Source organism: Orcinus orca, chromosome 6, assembly GCF_937001465.1.
Source record: "Orcinus orca chromosome 6, mOrcOrc1.1, whole genome shotgun sequence".
Lineage (NCBI taxonomy): Eukaryota > Metazoa > Chordata > Mammalia > Artiodactyla > Delphinidae > Orcinus > Orcinus orca.
In genome coordinates, this window is record NC_064564.1 from 112,131,220 (window position 1) to 112,153,785 (window position 22,566).

Consider the following 22,566-nt stretch of genomic DNA (forward strand, 5'->3'; position numbering starts at 1 on the left):
CTGTTACTCCATCTTGGCTGGAACCCCCCCCACCAAGTTCATAACTCAGTTGAGGAATTCTAGCATTCCAATGACAAGGAGGATGACCGAACTCTGAACTAGATTTCCCCCTTGTATGTGACATTCCATTGATCCAATAAATAAATCTTGGCACTCAATGCAAGTTCTTGGTCATGCCAGGGCAACCCAGAATGGTCAATACCAAGATATAGTCTTGGTAAACTACTTGGGTGATAAAATTATAGAGAAACTTGACGAAAGTCAAGATAGTGGTTACTTTTGACAGGAGGGAGGGACTTGTGATTGGGACAAGGCACATGGAGGAACTCTTTTTTTTTTCTTAATTGTGGTGAACTATATGTAACACAAAAATTACCATCTTAACCATTTAAAATGTACAGTTCAGTTGTGTTAAGTACACTCACACTACTGTGCAACCAGTCTTCAGAGCTGTTTTCATCTTGCAGACCCGAAACTCTGTGCCCATTAAACAACTCTCCATTCCCCCCAGCCCACACCATTTACTTTCTGTCTCTATGAATCTGACTACTCCAGGTATCTCATATAAGTGGAACCATACAGTGTTTGTTTGTCTTTTTGTAACTGGCTTATTTCACTTGGCATAATGTCCTTGAGGTTCATCTATGTTGTTGCATGTGTCAGAATTTCCTTTCTTTTTAAGGTCAAATAATACTCCATTGTGTGTATATACCACATTTCTGGGGTCCATTCTGCCATCGATTGGGGTGGCTGTTTCTTGACCTGGATGACGGTTATAAGGTGTTCGTCTTATAATTAAGTCATCAAACCATGCATTTGTTTAATGTGGTTTCCTGTTAATGTGTGTCATTTTATGGTCAAAAGGGTTAAGATAATTTCAAAGGTCCTTATAGTTTTAGTGGGGTGCTCTGCAGCTAGACCTCAGTCCTTCTCCCCAGTGGCTGGAAGCAGAGCACAAAGCAAAGCAGGAACTTGTCTTTGTCATCAGCAGATCATGGACATTCTTCTAGATCAATATGTATAGATTTAATTCTCTATTTTTAATAGCTGCATAATATTCCAGAGTCTGCATGTACCATACTTTTTTCCAACAAGTTCCTTTTTTGATGGCCTTCTAGATTACTTCCAGATTTTTTCTACTACAAATAATTGTTCAGTAAACATCTATATGCATCTCTGTATCTAAATGTAGATCTCTCTCTCTCTAATCTTCTTATATACCTGTGCTTTTCTTTCTGTACGAATTGGTATTGCTGTGTCAATAGTATGCTCATTTCAATTTTTAGGAGATAATATCTAAACATAGTGCCTGATCCTGGATGAAGAAAAACTCGCTGTAAAAGACAGTATTGGGATAATTAGCAAATTTTGAATGTGGACTGTATATTAGATAATACGGTTGTACCAATGATAAATTTCCCAAGTATAATAATTTTATCGTTATGTAAGAGGATCATCTTGTTCTTGGGAAATAAAATGCTGAAGGATTAAGAGGTGAAGAGTCATAATATCTCTATTTTACTCTCAAATGGTTCAGAAAAAATGTGTGTGTGTGTGTGTGTATAATTTTATAGATATATATGTATATAATTATATACATAAAAATAAAGGAAATGAGGCCAAATGTTAATAATGAAGCTAGGTGAAAGGTTATAGAGTTTATCATATTATTCTCGCAAATTTTTTATAAGTTTGACATTAAAAAATAAAATGTTAAGAACTTTTTTTTATGGGTTACTGCCAGATTACTTTCCAAAAAGAACTGAGCAACTCATAGTCCCATTAGTTGTGATGGCACTGATGGACCACAAATGGTGTCTTCCTCTTTAATTTGTTTTCCTTGACTATGATTCTAAAATTGTCAGACACAGCAGCTCTGGGAGTAGAAGCAGGAATGTATCTTTGGAGCTGATTACTTTTTGTTCCGTGAGCCCTCCTGGGGCTCATTTGGATTGATCTAAATGCAAATTGAAAGATATCTTCTATTATAAGACATACCACTGATTTGCCAACAGCTTTCTTTGTATATTTGGACTCGGGGAGAGCCTTATACTATAAGGTTGTGGCTGGGAAGAGGGGATTTAGTCAGCCACTGTTAGGGGGAAAAACACTACATTCAACATATGCAAAAACCAGTTTGTTTTCTTTTTGGCTAATTTGCTGTCATTTATCCACATAAAGCCACCTCCTCTTTTTCTGTAGGGCTGTATTGTGACGTGATCCACTAGGTCCCTCCATTCTGAAAGCTTCATCTCTACAGAAATGTTCTGTAATATGTGGAGATTGGCCATTTCCTTAAAAATCATGGATTTGTAGGGGGCCCTGGGCTAGGAGGGAGGAGGTGGGAGAAGGGGTTAAGGTGAAGGAAGGCATTGCCAGGTGACTAGCTTAATTGGATAGCCCGTATTAAGGCTTTATTTTCGAAAATAAGGAGAAGCCATAAGAGACTTGTTCCTGAGTGTCCTCATCACAGGCACGTGCCCTCACCACGGCAGGAACCACGAGGGCCTCATTGTCTTGTGTTTCTGTTGAGGCTGTGCCACACCCCTAGGAGCCTGGGAGCCAGCTGTGAAAGGGGCAGGACCTGACCTCGCCCTTCGGTTCCCACTCCTACCCACATCCTCCTTTTTGGTAAAACTGCCTGCCTCCAACTTCTGGAGAAGGATTGCTCATCAGCAACCTTTTCTACGTGTGTTTGGCTTTGTAGTAAAATGACATGAAATTTATAATCTGATGATTATCTATCTATGTATTCTTACTCTGGACACTGCATCTTTTTTGGCCAGAATCGAGAAGATAGAAATAGGAGAGATTCTTCTGAAAACCCTCTGATTGTGTGTTTGGGACCAACCATTCTATTTTCAGTCTCGTGTCCTCTGTTGTGGTTTGTCTTGAATAAAATACCTGAACACATTCTCTGATTTATGGTCTGAGTGGGAATCAGAATATTTGAAACTCGGACCATCCAAAAAACTATGAAGTGTAAAGTCACTATTTTAGGGCTTCCCTGGTGGCACAGTGGTTGAGAGTCCGCCTGCCGATGCAGGGGACAAGGGTTTGTGCCCCGGTCCGGGAGGATCCTACATGCCGCGGAGCGGCTGGGCCCGTGAGCCATGGCTTCTGAGCCTGTGCTCCGCAACGGGAGAGGCCACAACAGTAAGAAGCCCGTGTACCGCAAAAATAAATAAATAAATAAAGTCACTATTTTAATACATCATTTGGAAATTCAGTAGCAAACCCTAGAACTGATGGCAGGATGGAAAGGAAGTTTTCTCATTTTCATATTAGCAGACTTTTGGTTCTTTTCCTAAGGGACATTACAAGCATCCTGCCGGTTCTTCCGGATTGGGAGTTAACTTGAACTGCGGGAGAGATTTCCAAGGCCCTGTGAGCTCTCAGCTGAAATCTCCTGTTTTCACAAGGCCTTTCTGTTCCCCAGGATGGCAGAATTAATCCACGTGTGAGGAGCACTTCGCTAACAATCTCCATGGGTCTGGCAGGAGAAATTCCAGTCTATTTGCACTGCCTGGGACGGAGCTTAGGGCCCTGTAGCTCTGGGCCAGACACACAAGCCCGCGGGCTTCAGCACATAGTAACCACTCATGTTGTGCTGACGTCCAGGGCCTGCTTGCCACAGGTGGGTGGACCCAGAGGTGGAAGAGCTCAGACTCCCTGGTGCCATCCACGTCTCTCCTGAGCTTCCGTTAGTGGAGGCATTTCACCTCAGTGCCCATGATGAGCACCAGCCCCTTGGAGGGGTGAAGCCGCCTCCTTATTTCCGTCTCCTCCTCAGCCCTGGAGATGGTATGCTTTGGCCTGCATCCTGTGTTTCCCAGAAATCCAGTGATCTTGGACCACCTTTAAATTGTGCCAAGAGGTGACCACAATTCTGCACCTAAGCCCTGGATTGTGGTTACAGCTGACATGCCATGTGTGTTGCCATTTTTCTCCAATGTATTCTTGACACGAGATTTTTTCTCATGACAGTATTTGCTGACTTGATGTAACAGCCTCCTTTAAGTGTTTTTTTTTTTTTTTTTTTTTTTTGTGGTACGTGGGCCTCTCACTGTTGTGGCCTCTCCCATTGCGGACCACAGGCTCCAGACGCGCAGGCTTAGTGGGCCCAGCCGCTCCGTGGCATGTGGGATCTTCCCGGACCAGGGCATGAACCCGTGTCCCCTGCATCGGCAGGCAGACTCCCAACCACTGCACTACCAGGGAAGCCCTCCTTTAAGTATTTTTTAGAGCAACTTTGAAGCACGGATGTTCAAACAAATTAATGGTCCCTTATTTCCTAGCTCATGTATTGGGCAGGAACCATAAGTTCATATGCCAATACACAAGCCCATCTATGTGACTCCTCTTTTGCCAAAAAAATTATGATATGTAAACATGTATATGATCTTTGTGAAAATGCAAGACAAGAGGTACAGAATGCCTGGCACCTGTATGTGTACACACACATATATGTACACATATACATATACAGAGAGGGCATCTATTAGGTGCCAGGCATTCTGTACCTCTTGCCTTGAATTCTCACAACGATCCTATTAGATAGGGATTATTGTCACCATATTCTACATGTGGCAGCTGAAACTGGGAGAGGTTAAAGTCATGTGTCAAAGAGAATATTGCTATTAAGTTATGCCCAAGCCCTGTGGATTCCAGAGCCCATGTCTGTTCAGTGCATCATGTCCTCCCAGATGCCCTGTATACAATGGACAGGTGTCTTCTCTCATTAGTGGGCATCCAGAAGCTCTCATCTCTCCTTTCCTTGGCCTGTCACAGAAGCATCTGTTAACTGGTTCCTGGCATCCCATGTGACATATGGAGATAGGTATAGGTCATGTGAAGTCAGCCCAGTCCATGCCTTGGCCTGCAAAGCTGTCAGCAATGACGCTTTCTCTTACTGTCACCTGATGAGCTTCTAGCAATGGGAACAGATTTTTAACTGGATGTGTGTTTTCCCTATTGACAGAACTAGTGCTTCTCAAGCTAGCTGTGATAAAGGACCAGTTTTTTCCTTTCCCATCAGTTAATGACTGATACTTTAAAAAAATACAATAAAAATGTCATGGGGATTGCTATAAAAGTTTCCAAATGCTTGCTCTCAAATTCCGTAATTATCTCATTGTGGGCTGGTGGAATAAACAGTTCATGGTCCAACACTGGTCTGTGGATGCATCTTGAATAGCACTTTACCATATAATTTAGAGGAGGCTTAGGCTTCAGAAGAAACGTACACTTTCTATAAGCCACAATTTAAAAAAAAAAATTTACAGTAATAGATAGTGTCTCTGTTTAGCATGCTAACTTATAATATGGTGTCTGCAACTTTTAAAAATTGTAAAAGTAATTCATACTTGAAACAAAAAGTCAAATAGAACGAAAATATCCAAACTTAAAATGTTCCCCTTACTTTCACTCCCACCCTCCAAACTACTATTATCAATTCTTTTTTTAAAATTAATTAATTAATTTATTTTGGCTGCGCTGTGTCTTACTTAGTTGCGGCACGCGAGATCTTTTAGTTGTGGCACGCGGACTTCTTAGCTGCGGCATGCATGCGGGATCTAGTTCCCCGACCAGGGAGTGAACCCGGGCCCCCTGCATTGGGAATGTGGAGTCTTACCCACTGGACCACCAGGGAAGTCCCTCAATTCTTAAATTGGAAGTTCATCTCATGTTCGAGGAGGAAGGGTAGATCAAGATTTATGAAGAGGGAAGGGATGGGCGAGGCATTTTCAAAATTTACCCAATTTTTTACTCTATCTTGATTTTTATTTCAAGGGGGAAAGTATGACTTCTGAGTGTCGTACTTTATTACAACTTTATTACTTTATTACTCTGTATAGTTTCAAAGTCACATGACAGCTGTTTTTGGTTTCCAGTATTTTCTAACCCCGATTCTCTTTTGTTGCAGAGCCAGATCACATTAATGGACATACCCGTGTTTAAAGCCATCCAGCCAGAGGTCTGTACCTTGTTCTTTACACTCTGCTACTAATGCTGGGGCTGGGAGGGGAGGATTTAGTCAGCCATGTTAGACTGACTCAGTTTCCCGGTTTCTCTCTTGAAGTCTCTATAAACTCACGTTATTGATTTAAGCCCCCATTAAAGAGAGCATCCAGGAGCTTTCCATTCTCAGAGGTGCTCACTCTTTGAGTCAGGTGTTTAGGTTCTCCAGAGGATATCACTGCATTTGGCCCCCTCTGGCAGGGCTGTGGGCAGTCGGTGCCTACCGCCTTCACACCTGAGTCAGGCCTGGCCACACTGATTCCTTTGCCCAGGCCACCTCTTCTGGAGATGCTCACTGTTGAGACAGAGATGGGAGAGAACATCTCCTAGAGAGCCTTCTTTCTGTTGATACCAAATGCTGGTGGTTGCCTTGTTTCTGATTTTGAAGCCAGTTGCCGCAACAAAACACATACAAATTCATGTTAAAAGCATACATATATTTTTAGAAACAGCATATTCAATAAAGAGAAAAAAAGTTGATTTTAGTCTTCGAAAAAAAATCCCTGGAAATGTTTAGCAGTTGATAACGAGGCTTTACAGTTATTTTAGACAGGATTCTGGTTTTCTTATCAAGTAATAGAAATCCATTTCGAGTAGCTGAATAGGCAGAAGAAGAATTTGTTACAAGCATAAAGGGGGCACTTTCAGAACCTGTGGCATGGAGTTCAGGCAACCTGAAGAGCCGAGCAGGACACAAGCCCTCTCCCTGCTCCCTGCCTCTCCTCTGCTTTTCCCTCTCCTCTGCTTTCCCCTCTCCTCTCTCTCCTGCCCTCTGTCCTGTCTGCCCCTGTGGTCCAACCTGGCCTCCCCGAAGGGCCCATATTTACGTGATGCTGTGGAAGCCACCTTCCACACCTGAACCAGCAAATCTTAGTCCAGCCCCACTGAGACCCGTGTCCGGTGCTGGTTCAGAGACTCAGGTCAGGAGTAGGTGGCCAAGATGAGCGAGAACAGCTGAGAGGACCCAACCTTGTGAGTGGGGTGCAGATTTCAGAGAAGAGGGGTGTGGGTGGTGGATATGTCAAAACTATGGTGTGAATTCCAGAACACCACTCTTAACATGATGCCCTTCTTCTTACAGACTTTGAGAAGAACAGCATATTTTAATACAAAGCCAGACAAAGGATCCAGGCCTTCCTAGAGCTGGCATCCAACCCACCACACATTAGGGGGAAACTAGTATTGCTAGCTGCACTCAGCATTTGTGTGAAGACGTGGCAGTGATTTGTATTTCGGTGTGTGTGTGTGTGTGTGTTTATGTGTGTGTGTTGTATTCATTAGGTTTTGGGGGAAGAACTATGTTTGCTTTTTTGAACTGGCTGACTTCAGTCTTTTTCTATTTTCTTCTAATGTGGGATTACACATTCTTTCTAATTAAAAACAAAAACAGAAGACAGCCCAACACACTACATGTTGGAGCCTCTTGGGGAAGTAGTTGTGCGATGGTTGCCTTAGTTCTCAGCTGAACCCGGCTCTGCTTAGCTTTGATCTGGAGCAGTTTAGACGCTTGTATCTTTATTCTTTGTCCTGAGCATCAAGGAGGACAGCCCAGCCTGCTGTGAGCCCAGGGAGGCTGGGGTGGCTGTTTGGGCTGACTGCAGGAGGGAAGGGATGGGGAATTCTTCAGAGGCACAAGGAGGGGCAGACCGAGACTTTTCCCAGGGCACTGCAGTTCAGAAGGTGCCTCTTTCAGGGCATATCTCGTTTCAAGTTGTCACAAGACATTAAGGTGGAGATGTTTTGCTTTCAAGACCAGCTTGGAGCTGTGGTTCTCAATCGTGGCTGCACGTCAGAATCACCTGGGCAGCCTTGGAGACACGGGGTGCCTGGACTCCACCCTAGACCGTGGAATCTGAGTCTCTGGGTTAGAGTCTAGAACACAGTCAGCTGTGTTTTGTATAGAAGCTTACCAGGTGATTCTGCTGCAGAGTGAGGATTAAGAATGAACTGCTTCGAGGTATCTGGAGAGACCCTAAACTTTTATGTCTTAGATCTATGATATGTTAGCTAAAGACGGAAGAGTTTATTACTCTTTGTCATTGTCAAAATTGTGGTTAAAAGGAGCACCCTGGGAGCTGTCCCAGCTTTCCTGCTCTTGTTATTGCTGTTAGCAGACTGAAAACTGCAACTTTTCCCCTTGATGATGTCTGCCACGTTATGGCTGGACCACCCCAGCGTCGGAAGCACATGTATAAGGGACACTTGTGCGTTTGATGTAGACGAGACTTTCCAGGAAGCAGAGGCCAGCACGTGAGAGCAAGATGGGCATTGTGAGTGGTCTGGACTCCCAGAAGATCAGGAAACCTGCGCCTTTCAGCCCTGACTGTGCATCAGAATCACTTGAGGAGTTCCGTAAAAAAAAAAAAATCCAGATGCCTAGGCTTTATCCTTGGAGATTCTGATTCCATAGGGTTAGAGTGGGGCTGGGAATCCATTTCAGTCAGTTGTAGTCACTATTCTTTTTGATGCATAAATTACCCTGCCTCTAACCAATGGGAGCCCTTTCATGTCATCTCCTGTATCCCTTTAACATGATCCCATTATTTTTTGATAGCTTCCTTGCTCTTTGATACAACAAGGTATGCTAATTTCCTGCTGAAGACCTGGAATCAGGCATTCCCTCAGGAGTCCTGGTTCCTTTTAGTGGAGGGTAGTATTTAGAAACCTGCAGTCTGGGTGAGAGGATGTTCATTGCTACTGGATTGCCACTGCTTTTAGGCCTTTTTGGTGGACGGGGCTAGGAAATATTTATTTTTTAAAAGGAAAAGTCATGAGTTCATGATTGGGTAGGTAGTATTATTTCTCCACAATCCTTCCTTCCCTCCTCATCCTTGTCATGACTCCCCTGTGGGTGGTGTATATTTCCTCACCCCATGGACTTTGTGCCTGGCCCGTGACTTGGGCACAAGTGATGGGATGCAAGTGGTGAGCTGAGCCAGTAAGAGGCAGGAAGCTTCACCAGCCATCTCGGAACCTCCGCTCTCTGTGAGGGACCCATAGCTATTGTGCATTTAGCCCAAGTCCCCAAATAACATTAAAGATGACCTGACCCCGACCCAAAGCCTGAATTCCAGCCTAACCTGGCACAGCCCAGCCAACCCAGCAAAGATTAGCTGAACTGCAGTCACTCGCCTGACCGATGAGCATGAAATAAATGTTGTCATTGTGAGCCTCTGAGATTTCAGGATTGTTCGTTATACCACTTTATCATGTGGAAACACGACCAATACAATGTTCATCTTTCCATCTTACATTCCAGGATTCAAATCTAACATTCCAGGATTGTTAACTTAATTCCCTTGGTTTTTATATGTTTTCTTTTACACTGACAATTCTGGTTTCTAACAACAATAAATAATGACTTTTTTGTATTACCCCATGATATATATGTATAATAGTTTTAAAATAACATCAGTATTACTATTAACCAGCAGACTACTAGTTAAATTTGAGCATTTCTTTGCAGTTCTGTTTGTCTTTAGTTTCTTTTCTTCTCTCCCTCCTACCACTTACACATGCAGGTGGGCCTCCCTCCTTGGCTTCTCCTAAAGGTCTTTGGAAGCACCAGGGCAGAGAAGGAGTTTATGCTCACTTGGTTCTGAAGGGCTGCATCCTGAGAGACCCTGTTGTAATCCCAGTGCCTGGAACACAGTAGATACTCAGTTAATATGTGTTGAATGAGTGAAGAGTGACTGAATGACTGAATGAGAGGAGAAGCACTGTAGCAGAACATTATCTGACCAAGTTTAGGCACATTGCCAAGGAGGGCGTACCAAGTAAGGGGACGTGATTACCCGGTTGCCTGTTTTGCGGTGTAACCACTTCCCCGAAAGCAAGGGTTTTTTCTGGTGAGCTCAGTCTTTGAAGATTCAGATTTCCAACTGCTGTTGATAACTGAGGGTAGAACTGTGGCTTCTGCTCATTTCTGCAAGGGGGACTGCAAGAGCATCGGCCCAGGGCTTAGAGGAAGCCAGGCAGATGGTGAGTTGAGGATTGGCAGAGAGCAAGGAAAATGGAAGTTAGCAAATATGGAACCATAACTGCCCGGTTCCCCAGTGACTCCAACAAGTGACCAATTTTATCAAAAACTGGCGAGTTAAGGCAGATACAACTTTGTAGCATAATAGCTCACAGCTGTGTTTAACTTACTAGCTGTGGCCTAGAACCCTATCCCCACCGTGGTGGATGGGGTTGCAGGGCTGGGTGGGTTCCTGGCTGCCATGGCTCGGGGTGGGGGCTGCATTGTGAAGGAGGACTTTCTGAGGGGTCCTGGTGGCAGCAGCCTTGGGAGAGGGTACATTTTCAGGGTGGCAATTTTCCCCCCAGCCTTACCTACCAAATCTGTCTGTCATCATGCCCACCTCCCAGCCTGTGGAATTGAAGGCCCAGCAGTTTCTCAGAGACCAGTTTGAACGTTGGAATTGTTTTTGTCATTAGTTTTAACATGGAGCATCAAGGGGGAACTGCTGTTCTTAGAATGTGCTGAAAATGTGCACGCTCTGTGCTTGACTCAGCCCACTTTCTATCCAAGCCCAGCTGCTAGGCCCACTGGTGCTGCCCGGTGTGCTGGAGAGCACGGGCTCAGTCTGGCAAGGCAGGGTGCAGTCCCAGCTTCACCCTTCCTAGCTTGGACTGTGGACAAGTTACTCATTCTCCTTATGCTTCAATTTTCTCAAGTGTAAAATGGGGGAACCATAGTTTTCACCTTACAATGGGCGTGTAAGAACTCAGGGCAATGCCTGCGTATGCTAAGTTCCCAGTAACTTGTGGCTGTAATTTCTCACCGGTGCATATTTTGAACAGGTTCTGTGCATTTTTTAAATATTTATTTTTATTTATTTATTTGGTGCACCGGTCTTAGTTGCAGCAGGCAGGCTCCGAATTTGTGGCATGCACACTCTCAATTGCGGCATGCGTGTGGGATCTAGTGCCCTGACCAGGGATGGAACCAGCCCTGCTGCATTTTTAAAAAATTAATTAATTAATTAATTATTTGGCTGCATTGGGTCTTCATTGCTGCATGCAGACTTTCTCTAATTGTGGCGAGCGGGGGCTACTCTTCATTGTGGTGCGTGGGCTTCTCATTGCAGTTGCTTTTCTTGTTGTGGAGCACGGGCTCTAGGTGCGTGGGCGTCAGTTGTTGTGGCATGTGGGCTCAGTAGTTGCGGTGTTTGGGCTCAATAGTTGTGGCTCGCGGGTTCTAGAGTGCAGGCTCAGTAGTTGTGGTGCACGGGCTTAGTTGCTCCACGGCATGTGGGATCTTCCCAGACCGGGGCACGAACCCATGTCCCCTGCATCGGCAGGCGGACTCTCAACCACTGCGCCACCAGGGAAGCCCAAGGGTTCTGTGCATTTTGGACATGAGATCATGCTCCAAAGAACATTCAGTGATGCCTGGGTGGGAGCCAGTGGCCCAGAGGAGGTGATGCTCTGAGTATCAGAGTGGTTAAGAGCACTGTACTTGGAGTCCTTCAGACCCAAGTTCACACCCTAGTTCCGTGGATGGCAGGGAGGCTGCAGTCTAGATGGAGACTCACACCATGGTGACCTGGGGGCCATGCGAAGACTGCGTGGGAAGACTCTCTCTGCCTTAAAGTCAGGACACTGGCACTGAGCCTTGAAGGCTGAAAGGGATCGTATCTGAGGGCTGATTCAAGGAATGGGATGGGAGTGGGAAGGGCATTTCAGGCAGAGTGAATAACTCACTTAAAAGGCAGATAGTATATTTACCAAAGTTTCACACTACTTTTAGTGCCTGGCTTCTGGGGAGAAAAACCGGTGAGTCCATTGTTCTCTCGGTTCTGTGTTGCTCAAGGGCATGGCTTCCGGGGATGTGGGCGTGCTCACCAGAGGTCAGTGTGTCCTTCTCTTGCTGACTGGCAGCTGGGGGTGTGCAGGGTCTCAGAGGCATGTGGATGGGTGTCCAGCAGGCCCGAGTGTGATGGAAACAAACTGCGGTGGGTACCAAACTCAGTGAGGTAGAAGGTGTCTCCATGTGCCTGTGTTTTCCAGTCTTGCTGTTCCTGCCGACATTGCTCCATCCCCGCTGCCAGATTTCTCAGTAGTCAGGCGGACCTTCACTCATCATTCACTTCTTCATCTGTCTGCTGTGCCACATGCTGGAGAGACAGAGGCAGAGGGTCATGGGCACCATCCAGTGAGAGTGAGGGGCGGACATGTAAACGGACAGTGGACAAGAGGTATTTGGGGCTGGCAGGGCCTCGAGGAGAGAGTGGCGGGTAGAGGGGTCAGGAGGCAGAGCTTTAGCTTGTTAACCTTGGGGGTTCACGGAGGGGTTTCAAAAGGGGAGTGACATGGACAGATTTGTATTTTAGGATGTTCATTCTAACTGCGGAGACAGAGCCCACTGCAGTCAGGGAGACCGGTTTGGGGAATGTGCAGCTGTGGGGGGGAGGCAAGGGTGGTAGTGATGGTGGGGAGGGGCCTGGCCCTAGACTGAATAGGGGGCTGCTGTTAGGGCTGAGGCAAGAAGACACAGCAGACAGAGGGGTGCATTCTGCGTGTGGGGAGCAGAGGGAAGAGCAGAGGGCAGAGAAGGAGGCAGAGGAAGTGGCCCTGGAGGCAGGAGGAGGCCCAGGGAGCCCAGTGTCCTGAAGTCGAGCAGGGTGGTGGGCAGCGTTTTGTCCAGGGGAGGGAGGCCAGGAGGTCCTGGAAGGAGAAGGATTTCAGAGTTCAGGGTCAGAGGTGGGGTCGCTCTGGCCACTGTGCTTGAAGGGGTGATGGCTGTGCTTGTGGGTAGCTGAGGTGGAGGGGGATGAAAGTCTTTCCAGGGGGAGGTTGAGGTGCATTGTGACCCAGAATTGAGAGGACACCACCCAGTGTACAGACCTCCCCGATGGCGGGAGAGGTGGGAGGAGGAAACTGTGAGCCAGAGCTGAAGGCGAGAGCATCCTGGGCTCAGGAACCGATGGCAACGTGGAGGGGAGATGGAAGGGCCCAGAAATGGTTCAGAAGAAGGCTGCAGGCCTAGACTGGAGCTTCATGAAGGAAGGAACCAGAGTATCACCAGCACCTGACACTTGGGTTTGAGGCACAGGCCAGGTGCTGAGTGTCAGTGGAAGGCAGGCAAGGGGTGTTCCAGTTGGGCATGCATCCTGGATCCTCACTCCCCTCCTCCCTGCAGCCCTGGAGGGAGCCTGGGATTTAAAGGGGATATATATATGTATAGCTGACTCACTTTGTTATAAAGCAGAAACTAACACTCCATTGTAAAACAATTATACTCTAATAAAGGTGTTAAAAAAAAAAGTTACCTCAAAAATAAATAAATAAATAAAGGGCAGATCCGGTGAGAAGGAGGCAGTGGGAGCTCATTAAGAAATGTTTTGGGAAAATGGAGGCGGTATCCAGATAGAACGCTTGTCCCTGGGGGGCACTCACTCTAGAGAGATTTGTTTTCACCCTTCCCCAAATCAGGGCTTGAGTCCTTGGGGCCTGGCTGGACCCGCATCTGCTGGTCTGCCGAGGAATGGAAGACTCCCCAGTGAAGTACACGGTTTCCTCTGGGCCACATGACACGTTGCAGTTCAGGAAAACACTGCCTGTGGGTTCAGGAACCTGACCCTCTGGCCTTTTGTCTGGATGCCATTTGCTTGCTCTGAAGAAGCGGGCATTCCAGAAAGCAGAGGTCAGTGTTGGATGTCGGACAAACCCTGTGTGTCTTTGCTGCTCCTTGGAATCACAGCGTTTGGCCCTGGGAGAAGGGAAGAACGTTGCCAGCAAGGCAGTTTTTTGTAAAGAGGAGATCGGTTTCGCTGACATCATTAAAACCCCTCTTTCAGGTCACATGCTGGGCCATTTTCTCAGACCATTTCCCTCCACTGACCCAGCCTAGCCTAAGCCACTGCCATCTCTCCTCCGATCACATTTCCCCACGTTCAATCCCGGCCCCTCAACCTCCTCTCTGTATTCGGAGACATCTTTCTAAAGCCAAAATCCGACTGTGTCCCTGTCCTGCCTAGAACCTTCTTAGGTTCAGTGCTCCTAGGATGCCGACCTGCCTCTTTTACCCAGCTGGCCAGGCTCTGCATGATGGGCCAGCAGTAGACCTCCGGCCGCAGCCCACCGCTCCATGCTGCCCCGCAGCCTCCCTGGTCTCCCTGCCTTCCCCCGTGCTGTGCTCTCCACCTGGAATGCCCACCTCTTCCCCATCACAGGCGATTCCTCCTCCTCTGTCAGGAGATGGAGTGAGCAGCTTAGATCTCAGGGTGCTGCAGGTTCCCCTCGGTTCCCTCTCACCTCACCATCTACCACTGCTCATGTACAGTGCTCTTCACCACTGTGCTGAAATGTCACGACTTTGGAAAGTCTGAACGATTAGTGTTTCAAGTCTGTCTCCCTCCTAGATTATAAACTCCGTGGATGCAGGGATCATGCCAGTACCCCATATCCTGTGACCTAGCACAGTGCCTGATGTTATTTGTTGAATATATGTAGGATGTAGTAGTAATAATAATAATAGTAAGGTCCCACTGAATACTCTTGACGTCTACGCTACCCTGCCTCTCCGTTAAAAAAACGGAATCAGGTAGTAGCGGGTGAGCCAGCTGCCCTCCAGTTGGGCCGAGACCTGGGGAGGATGGCTCCAGCGTTTCAGTGTTGATGTTAGTTAGCAACAGAAGCCTGAGCAGCTGTCTTTCTCATCTGTTACTGCTCTGAGTTTGCATTTGTTATTTGCTTCTCATTTCCTAGTAATCACTCTATCCTTTGTAAGGATTTCTTGTCACAATGAAAACAAAGTGGGAACGGGCTTTCCCCCAGCTCCCTTCATGATGGAGACAGAGGTTGGAGTCCCTCTCTGGGCCCCAGAGAAAGACCTGCCTGAAGGGTGGGGAGAGCCGTCTGGGGCAGGAGTCGGGTCTGGCTGCAGACATAGGCCAGCAGCACATTTGATCCAATGAAACCAACACTGCAATTTCCAGACTCATTTTTTTTCCCTTCTTGAGTGTGGGTATGACATTAGTGCTGGTTAGAAACCAAATTTCCCTTTAAATGAATTAATAACACAAAACAGAACATTTGGCGAACAGCTGTTTTCGTCCATGGGGACTTGCCTCCTGGTTGCGATTCTGTCTGCGAGAAAAACAGGGTTCACTTAGACTCTTGCTGCAGGAGCAACTGCCTGATTGCAGGCAGTTTGGTGGGATGGGAGGCTCACGCTTCGGAGGCAGGAAGATCTGCATTTGAAGCCTGGCTCCGCTGCTCTCCAGCTGTGTGATCATGGCAGGTTCATTTACCTCCCTGGGCCTCGTTTCCTTAATTGTAAAATGGAAATGATACCCGTCTCACAGTGCTGTGATGCTTCAAGGAGATCACGTGGGCAGGCAGCCTGGTGCACAGCAGAAACTCAACAAGATATTTCTCCTCTTTTGAGAGAGGTCAGTGATGTAATAAGGAGAAAAGCAACAACAGGCTAATAAGTCAAGCTTAGAAGGGCCCTGGGCTCAGCAGTGTGTCGAAATCTCTGAGGAAGGACCTTTTGTCACTGCTGTTCCCTAACTCCAACCACAGTGGCACATTATGGGGTCAATACTTGTCAGGAGTTGTTGGATGAATGAGAGGCAGGTAGAAGAGCATTTCTTTCTGGGCTCTGGAGTGAGAAGGACTAGGTTTGTATCTCTGGGACCATGCTTAAGTCACTTAATCACTCCAAGGCTCAAGTCACATGTCTGCAAAATGGAGCTGATGATATGACTACCTCAAAAAGTTGGACATGAGGATGGAGTGAGATTTTTTCAGCTTTATTGAGGCATAATTGACATATAATAAATCATGCGTAAATAAAGCCAATAATTTGATGAGTTTGGATGTATGTATATACATGTGAAACCATCATCAAATCAAGATAATAAACATACCCATCACCCAGAAAGTTTCTTTGTGCTCCTTGCAGCCCCTCCCTCCTCTCCACTCCCACCGCTGTCTTCTTAAAATCAGGTAATATAAGTCCTTAAAATGTGTTCTTCTATTTCAAAATGGTTTTGGCTATTCTAGTCCTTTGCATTTCCATAGGAATTTTCAAATCAGCTTGTTAGGTTTTACAAAACTTGCTAGGCTATGATTGTGATTGGGTTGACTCCATAGATCAATCTGGGGAAAATTGGCGTCTTTACAATACTGCGTCCCTGGAACCATGAACATAGTATGCACATCCATGTATTTAGGTCTTCTTTAAGTTATTTTAGTAACGCTATATACTTTTCAGTGTATAGGTCTTACACATCTTTTGTCAGATTTATTCCTAAGTATTTCATTTTCCATGCTGTTGTAAATGTTATTTTATTTAAATTCCAATTGTTCATTACTAGTTTATAGAAATATGACTGATTTTTGTAAATTGACCTGTATCCTACAACTTTGCTGAACTCACTTATTCTAGGAGCTTTTTTTTGTAGATTCTATAGGATTTTCTACAAGATGATGATAGCTCTGTGAATAACAACAGTTTAGTTTCTTTCTTTCTAAACTAGATGCTTTTATTTCTTTTCCTTGTCTTATTAACTGGCTATAATCTCTAGTACCATGTTGAGCAGAAGCGATGAGAGCAGATATCTTTGGCTTGTTTCTAGTCTTAGAGGAAAAGTGGCCTTTCATTTTTAAGTATGATATTAGCTGTAAGCTCTAGGTTTTTTATACGTGGCTTTTATCAGATTGAGGGTGTTCCCTCCTAATCCCAATTTGCTGAGAATTTTTGTCTGGAATGGATATTGGGTTTTATCAAATGTTTTTCCTACATCTATTGAGATAATCATATGTTGGGTTTTTTTTTTTCAGTCTGTTGCTAAGGAGAATTACATGATGGATTTTTTGAATGCATTCCTGTGATAAACCCCACTTGGTCATGATGTAGAATCGTTTTTGTATATTGTTGGATTTGATTTGCTAAAATTTTGCTAAGAATTTTTGCATCTGTGTTCATGATGAGGAATACTGGTCTGTATTTTTCTTTCCTTGAAATGTCTTTTTCTCGTTTGAATATCAGTTTTTTAAATATCTGGTTTTAATATATTTCTGGTGTAATACTGACCTCATAAAACAAGTTAGGAAGCATTCTTTCCTTTTCAATTTTCCAGAAGAGTTTATTGGTAGAATTGGTATGATTTCTTTTGTAAATATTTGGTAGATTTCATCCGTAGAGCCACCTGGACCTGGAATTTTCTTTGTGGAAAGGTTTTTGTTTTTTCCTTTTAAATAGACTACTTTTAAGAGCAGTTTTAGCTCACAGCAAAACTGAGCAGAAATTAGAGAGTGTTCCCATATACCCCTTGTCCCCACCCCGACCCCCGACCGTTTTTTCCACTATCAACATCCCCATCAGAGTGGTACATTCATTTCATCGATGAACCTACTTGACACATCATTATTACCCAACATCCATAGTTTACATTAGGGTTCACTCTTGGTGAACCCTTGTACATTTTATGGGTTTTGACAAATGCATAATGACATGTATCCACCATTATAGTATCATACAGAATAGTTTCCCTGCCCTAAAAATCCTTTCTCTATTCATCCCTCTCTCTCCCCCTTGGCAACCACTGACCTTTTCAGTGTCTCCATAGCTTTGCCTTTTCCAGCCCGTCATAGAGTTGGAATCGTACAGTTTTATGGCCTTCTTTCACTTAGTAATATGCATTTAAGCCTCTTCCATGTCTTTTCATGGCTTGATTAACATTTCATTTTAGCACTGAATAATATTCGATCGTCTGGATGTACCACAGTTTATCCATTCACCTGTCTTACTGAGAGACATCTTGGTTGCTTCCAAGTTTTGGCAATTATGAATAAAGCTGCTATAAACATCCAAATGCAGTTTTTTTATGTGTAGGTATAAGTTTTCATCCCCTTTGGGTAAATACCATGGAGTGCAATTGCTAGATTATTGTGGAACGGTTTTTAACTATGAATTCAATTTCTCTAATAGATGTAGAGTATTCATGTAGTATATTTCTTTTTTTTAGTGAGCTTTGGTTGTGTTTTTCAATGAGTTTGTCTATTTTGTCTAAGTTGTTAAATTTATTCCCATGAAGTTGTTCATAATATTCCCTTACCCTTTTAATATCTATAGGATCTGTAATCATTTCCACTTCCTCATTCCTGGTATTGATAATTTGTGTCTCCTTTTTTCTGATCAGTCTGGCTAAGGTTATCAATTTTATTGATCTCAGAAAAAGAGCATTTGCTTCCATTAGTTTTTTCTATTGCTTTTATGTTTGGTAATTCATTGATTTCTGTTCATATTTTTTTAAAAAAACATTTCCTTTCTTCTGCTTACTTTGGGTTTAATTCACTCTTCTAGCTTCTTAAAGTGGAAGCTGAGGTCAATGATTTGAGACCTTTCTTCATTTCTAATGTAGGCATCTGGTGCTATAAATTTCTTTTTAAGCATTGCTTTAGCTTTATCCCACACATTTTGGTATTTTGGACTTCTACCTTCATTCAGTTCAAAATGTTTTCTAATTTTCCTTTTGATTTCTTTTTGATCTGTGAATTATTAAAAATGTGTTACTTAGTTTCTAAGTATTTGGGGATTTTCTAGGTATTTTATGCTATTGATTTCTAATTCCGTTGTGTTTAGAGAACATACTTTGTATGGTTTGAAATTATTTTAAATTTATTGAGATTTTATGTATGGCATAACTATGGTCAATCTTGATAAAGTTCTGAGTGAATTTGAAAAAAATGTGTATTCTGCAGTTTTTGCATAGAGCACTCTATGAATATAATTGAGGTCAAGTGGGTTAATAGTATTATTGAAGTCATCTATGTCCTAACCTAACTGATTTGCTACTTATTTGTTCTATTGATTATTGAGAGAAGAGTATTGAAATCTGCCATTATAATTGTAGATTTGTTGATTTCTCTTTAAATTCTATCAGTTTTTGCTTTATGCATTTTTAAATTCTAGTATTAGCTGCATAAACATTTACAATTAGGTCTTCCTATTGAATTTACCCTTCATCATTATGAAATGACCCACCTTATCCCTGGAACTATTCTTTGCCCTGAAATCTACTTTGTTTGATAGTATAGCCGTCTTTCTTTTGATCAGTGTTAGCATGTGCCATGGTCTGAACGTACCTCCCAAACTCATATGTTGAAATCCAGACACCCACAGTGATGGGATTAGAACATGGGGCCTTTGGGTGGATCCCTCATTATTGGGATTAGTGCCGTTAAAAAGAGACCCCAGAGAGCTAGCTCATCCCTTCTACCATGTGAGGACACAGTGAAAAGATGAACCAAGAAGTGGGCCCTTACCAGACACTGAGTCTACCAGCATATCCTGGACTTCCCAGTCTCCAGAACTGTGAGAAATAAGTTTCTGTTGTTTATAAGCCACTCTATTTATGGTATTTTTGTTATAGCAGCCTGAACAGACTAAGAGAGCATGATATATATTTTTCATCCTGTTACTTTCAACCTATTTGTAACTTTATATTTAAAGTGGGTTTGTTGTAGGAAGCATATAGTTGAGTCCTGCTTTTTTTCCCAATCTGACCACCTCTGCCTTTTAATCGGGGTACTTAGACTATTTATATTAAATGTGATTACTGATTTGGTTGGATTTAACTCTATTCTTGTTCCCTCTTTCCTCTTCTTCTGACTTCTTTTTAAGTAATTGAGCATATTTCATGATTCCATTTAATCTCTTTTATTGGCTAACTAGGTATAATTTCTTTTAGTGGTTGGTTTAGAGTTTATAATATACATCTTTAACATATAACAGTTTACTTTCAAGTGATAATATACCATTTCATATTTAATATAAGAACTTTAGAAGAGTGTACTTCTATTTACCTCTCTCCCATTCTTTGTAGTATTGTCATACATTTTACTTCTACATATGTAATAATCTTCTCAAGACATTGTTCTTGTATTTGCATTAAATAATTATCTGTTAAAGTCCCTTATCTTTTAAAGAGATTTTTAAAAGTACGTATATTTGTAGTGAGGTGGATGGACCTACAGTCTGTCATACAGAGTGAAGTAAGTCAGAAAGAGAAAAATACCGTATGCTAACACATATATCTGGAATGTAAAAAAAAAAAAAAAAGGTTATGAAGAACCTAGGGGCAGGACAGGAATAAAGACGCAGACATAGAGAATGGACTTGAGGACACAGGGAGGGGGAAGTGTAAGCTGGGACGAAGTGGGAGGGTGGCATGGACTTATATATGCTACCAAATGTAAAACAGATAGCTAGTGGGAAGCGGCTGCATAGCACAGGGAGATCAGCTCGGTGCTTTGTGACCACCTAGAGGGGTGGGATAGGGAGGGTGGGAGGGAGATGCAAGAGGGAGGAGATATGGGGATATATGTATATGTATAGCTGATTCACTTTGTTATAAAGCAGAAACTAACACACCATTATAAAGCAATTATACTCCAGTAAAGATGTAAAAAAAATAATAATAATAAAAAAAAAGTACATATAGTAAAGTGCACAAGTCTGAAGGTACAGCTCAATGCATTTTTACAAAGTAACAAACTATGTATCTGCCACTGGATCAAGATACAAAACATACCAATACCCCAGAAGCCTACCTCATGCCCCTCCAAGCCATTAACTACCCCCAAGTGTGATTTATTCTAACTTCTATCACTACTAGTAGTTTGTCTATTTTTGAATTTTATATAAGTGGAATCATATTGTATCAATATATACTTTGTATTGTTACTTAACATTATACGCGTGAGACTTACCGTGTTTGTGTGTGTAGCAGGACTTTATCCTTTTTCATTTCTGTATAGTATTCCATCCATTGTATGAGTAGACCTTATTTTATTTATCGTTTCCAATGTTGATGGATATTTTTGTTGTTTCCAGGTTGGGGCTATTGTAAATAACGCTGCCACAAACATCCTTGAACATGTCTGTTTTTGGACATAAACACCATCACTCTTGAGTATAATTTCCAGGAATGGAATTACTTGGTCATAAGAAATGTGTATGTTCACTTACTAGTTACTGTCAAACAGTTTTCAAAAGTGTTGCACATTCCCATCACCAGTGTGGGAGAGTTCAGCTGTTCCGCACCTTTGCTGACACTTGATATTGTCAGAGGATGGAACAACAACAGTGAACAGAGAGCTCCCCTCAGTGCATTATCCTTCTTTCTGGGGCCTTGGGCCTTCCTGGCTGCTTTTGCTCTCTAAGATCTTTAAATAGCCAGGTTTTTGTTGTTGTGACTTTATCCAGTTTTTATGGTTAATCTGATACTAGTTACTTTGTCATAAACAGAATCAAAAGCCTCTTTATTTTGAAAACTACTCTTTATTTTGAAAACTATCTTCTGCAGAAAAAAGTTATTTTTCTCAAATCATATTAAGGTATCATTCTACTCCAAAAGTGTGTATGTTGGCATGAGTTGCATACATCTGGGTAATGACAGTTATCATTGTCATTGTGTTATCTAATATTTTCCCTTTGAAAGGAATTTATGAAAGTGTACCTTACCTTTATGATTATGTACTTCTGTTTGTATTTGCAGTGATCCTAGCTTAAGTCAAAAAATGTCAAACAAAAAGAGTGCAATGAAGCTTACATAGTCTTTGGTCTTCCTTTCATAACCAGACATGGAGGCTGCAGTGATAGGACTCTTGTCAGTGATCACATGACACCTGCAAAGGGGAAGGAGCACCCACCTCCCAAAGATTCCTAGGGGAGGGGAGACCTTATTGGGAAGAAGAAGCCTTGACTTGGAAAGGCTGAACATTTTCCAAAGCTCGGATTCACCGCAACACAAAAGCCTTGTTTTGGAATACCCTTCAGAATTGCTTATTGCTTTGCCAAGCAAGAGAAGTCAGGAGGGAGCTTGGTGAAGCCACGTAACCTGGACGTGGCTGAGCTGAGCTGTGGCTCGGAGCTGAGGAAGGCGATTAAAGCAGTTCTTGTGTCAAATAATATCATTTCTAGAATAGCTGACCCATCTTCTGGTATTTTGAAATAGGTCATGGAAAGAATCAGTAGTTGTGCCGATTCTTTTGAAATTCATCGCACAATCTGCTAATGATAGTCTCAGAGCAGCCAGCTCCTGTTGCTGCCGGTTACCTGCGTGTGGTCAGCATCCAGGAAGAATTCTTATATTGCAAACCTCTTTGAGAAACTTCCAAGTCTTCACGAATGGCAGGCAGTTTCCTTGCCAAACTACATTTTGACTGAAAGGAATGTCAAGGCTGTCTGTGCACGGATGAAGCATCTGCTTCGTCTGGCAGCACATCTGGTTTTGTAGCATTGATGAAGCAAGAAGGCCCACCTGCCCCTGTGGCTGGGCCTTTCTGTGCCAGCGTGTGTAGATGTCAAAGGCTGCAGTGGTCCTGAAAGCCTGCTTTGAAAGCCTACAGTCTCATAAGAGCTGGGGCCTGGGGTTACTGCCTTCCCAGGAGGTCTTGCTATGAAATGGAGCAGAACATAGAGCGGCTTCAACTACCCAGGAGTTCGCTGGCTCTCCGAAGGACGAGTCTTGAAGTACCTGACCAAACTTCAGACTGAAGTTCTACTTTTTTTTTCTTTGAAAGTAA

At 43.5% G+C, this 22,566-nt stretch overlaps 1 protein-coding gene and 1 long non-coding RNA gene across 23 annotated transcripts in view; both read left to right on the top strand.

Moving 5' to 3' along the window:
* Window positions 1-22,566, top strand: part of RALGPS1 (Ral GEF with PH domain and SH3 binding motif 1) — a 287,326-nt gene that overhangs the window by 52,176 nt on the left and 212,584 nt on the right. For all 22 annotated transcript variants that reach the window (XM_049710721.1, XM_049710726.1, XM_049710727.1 and 19 more), the window contains one exon: window positions 5,927-5,977. In XM_049710721.1, coding sequence (XP_049566678.1) covers window positions 5,927-5,977 — 51 coding nt within the window. The remainder of the gene's footprint in view (window positions 1-5,926; window positions 5,978-22,566) is intronic.
* LOC125964592 (uncharacterized) lies at window positions 12,229-20,421 on the top strand. Its single transcript, XR_007477735.1, has 2 exons — window positions 12,229-15,323; window positions 15,703-20,421. It is a non-coding gene; the product is annotated as an uncharacterized LOC125964592 (long non-coding RNA).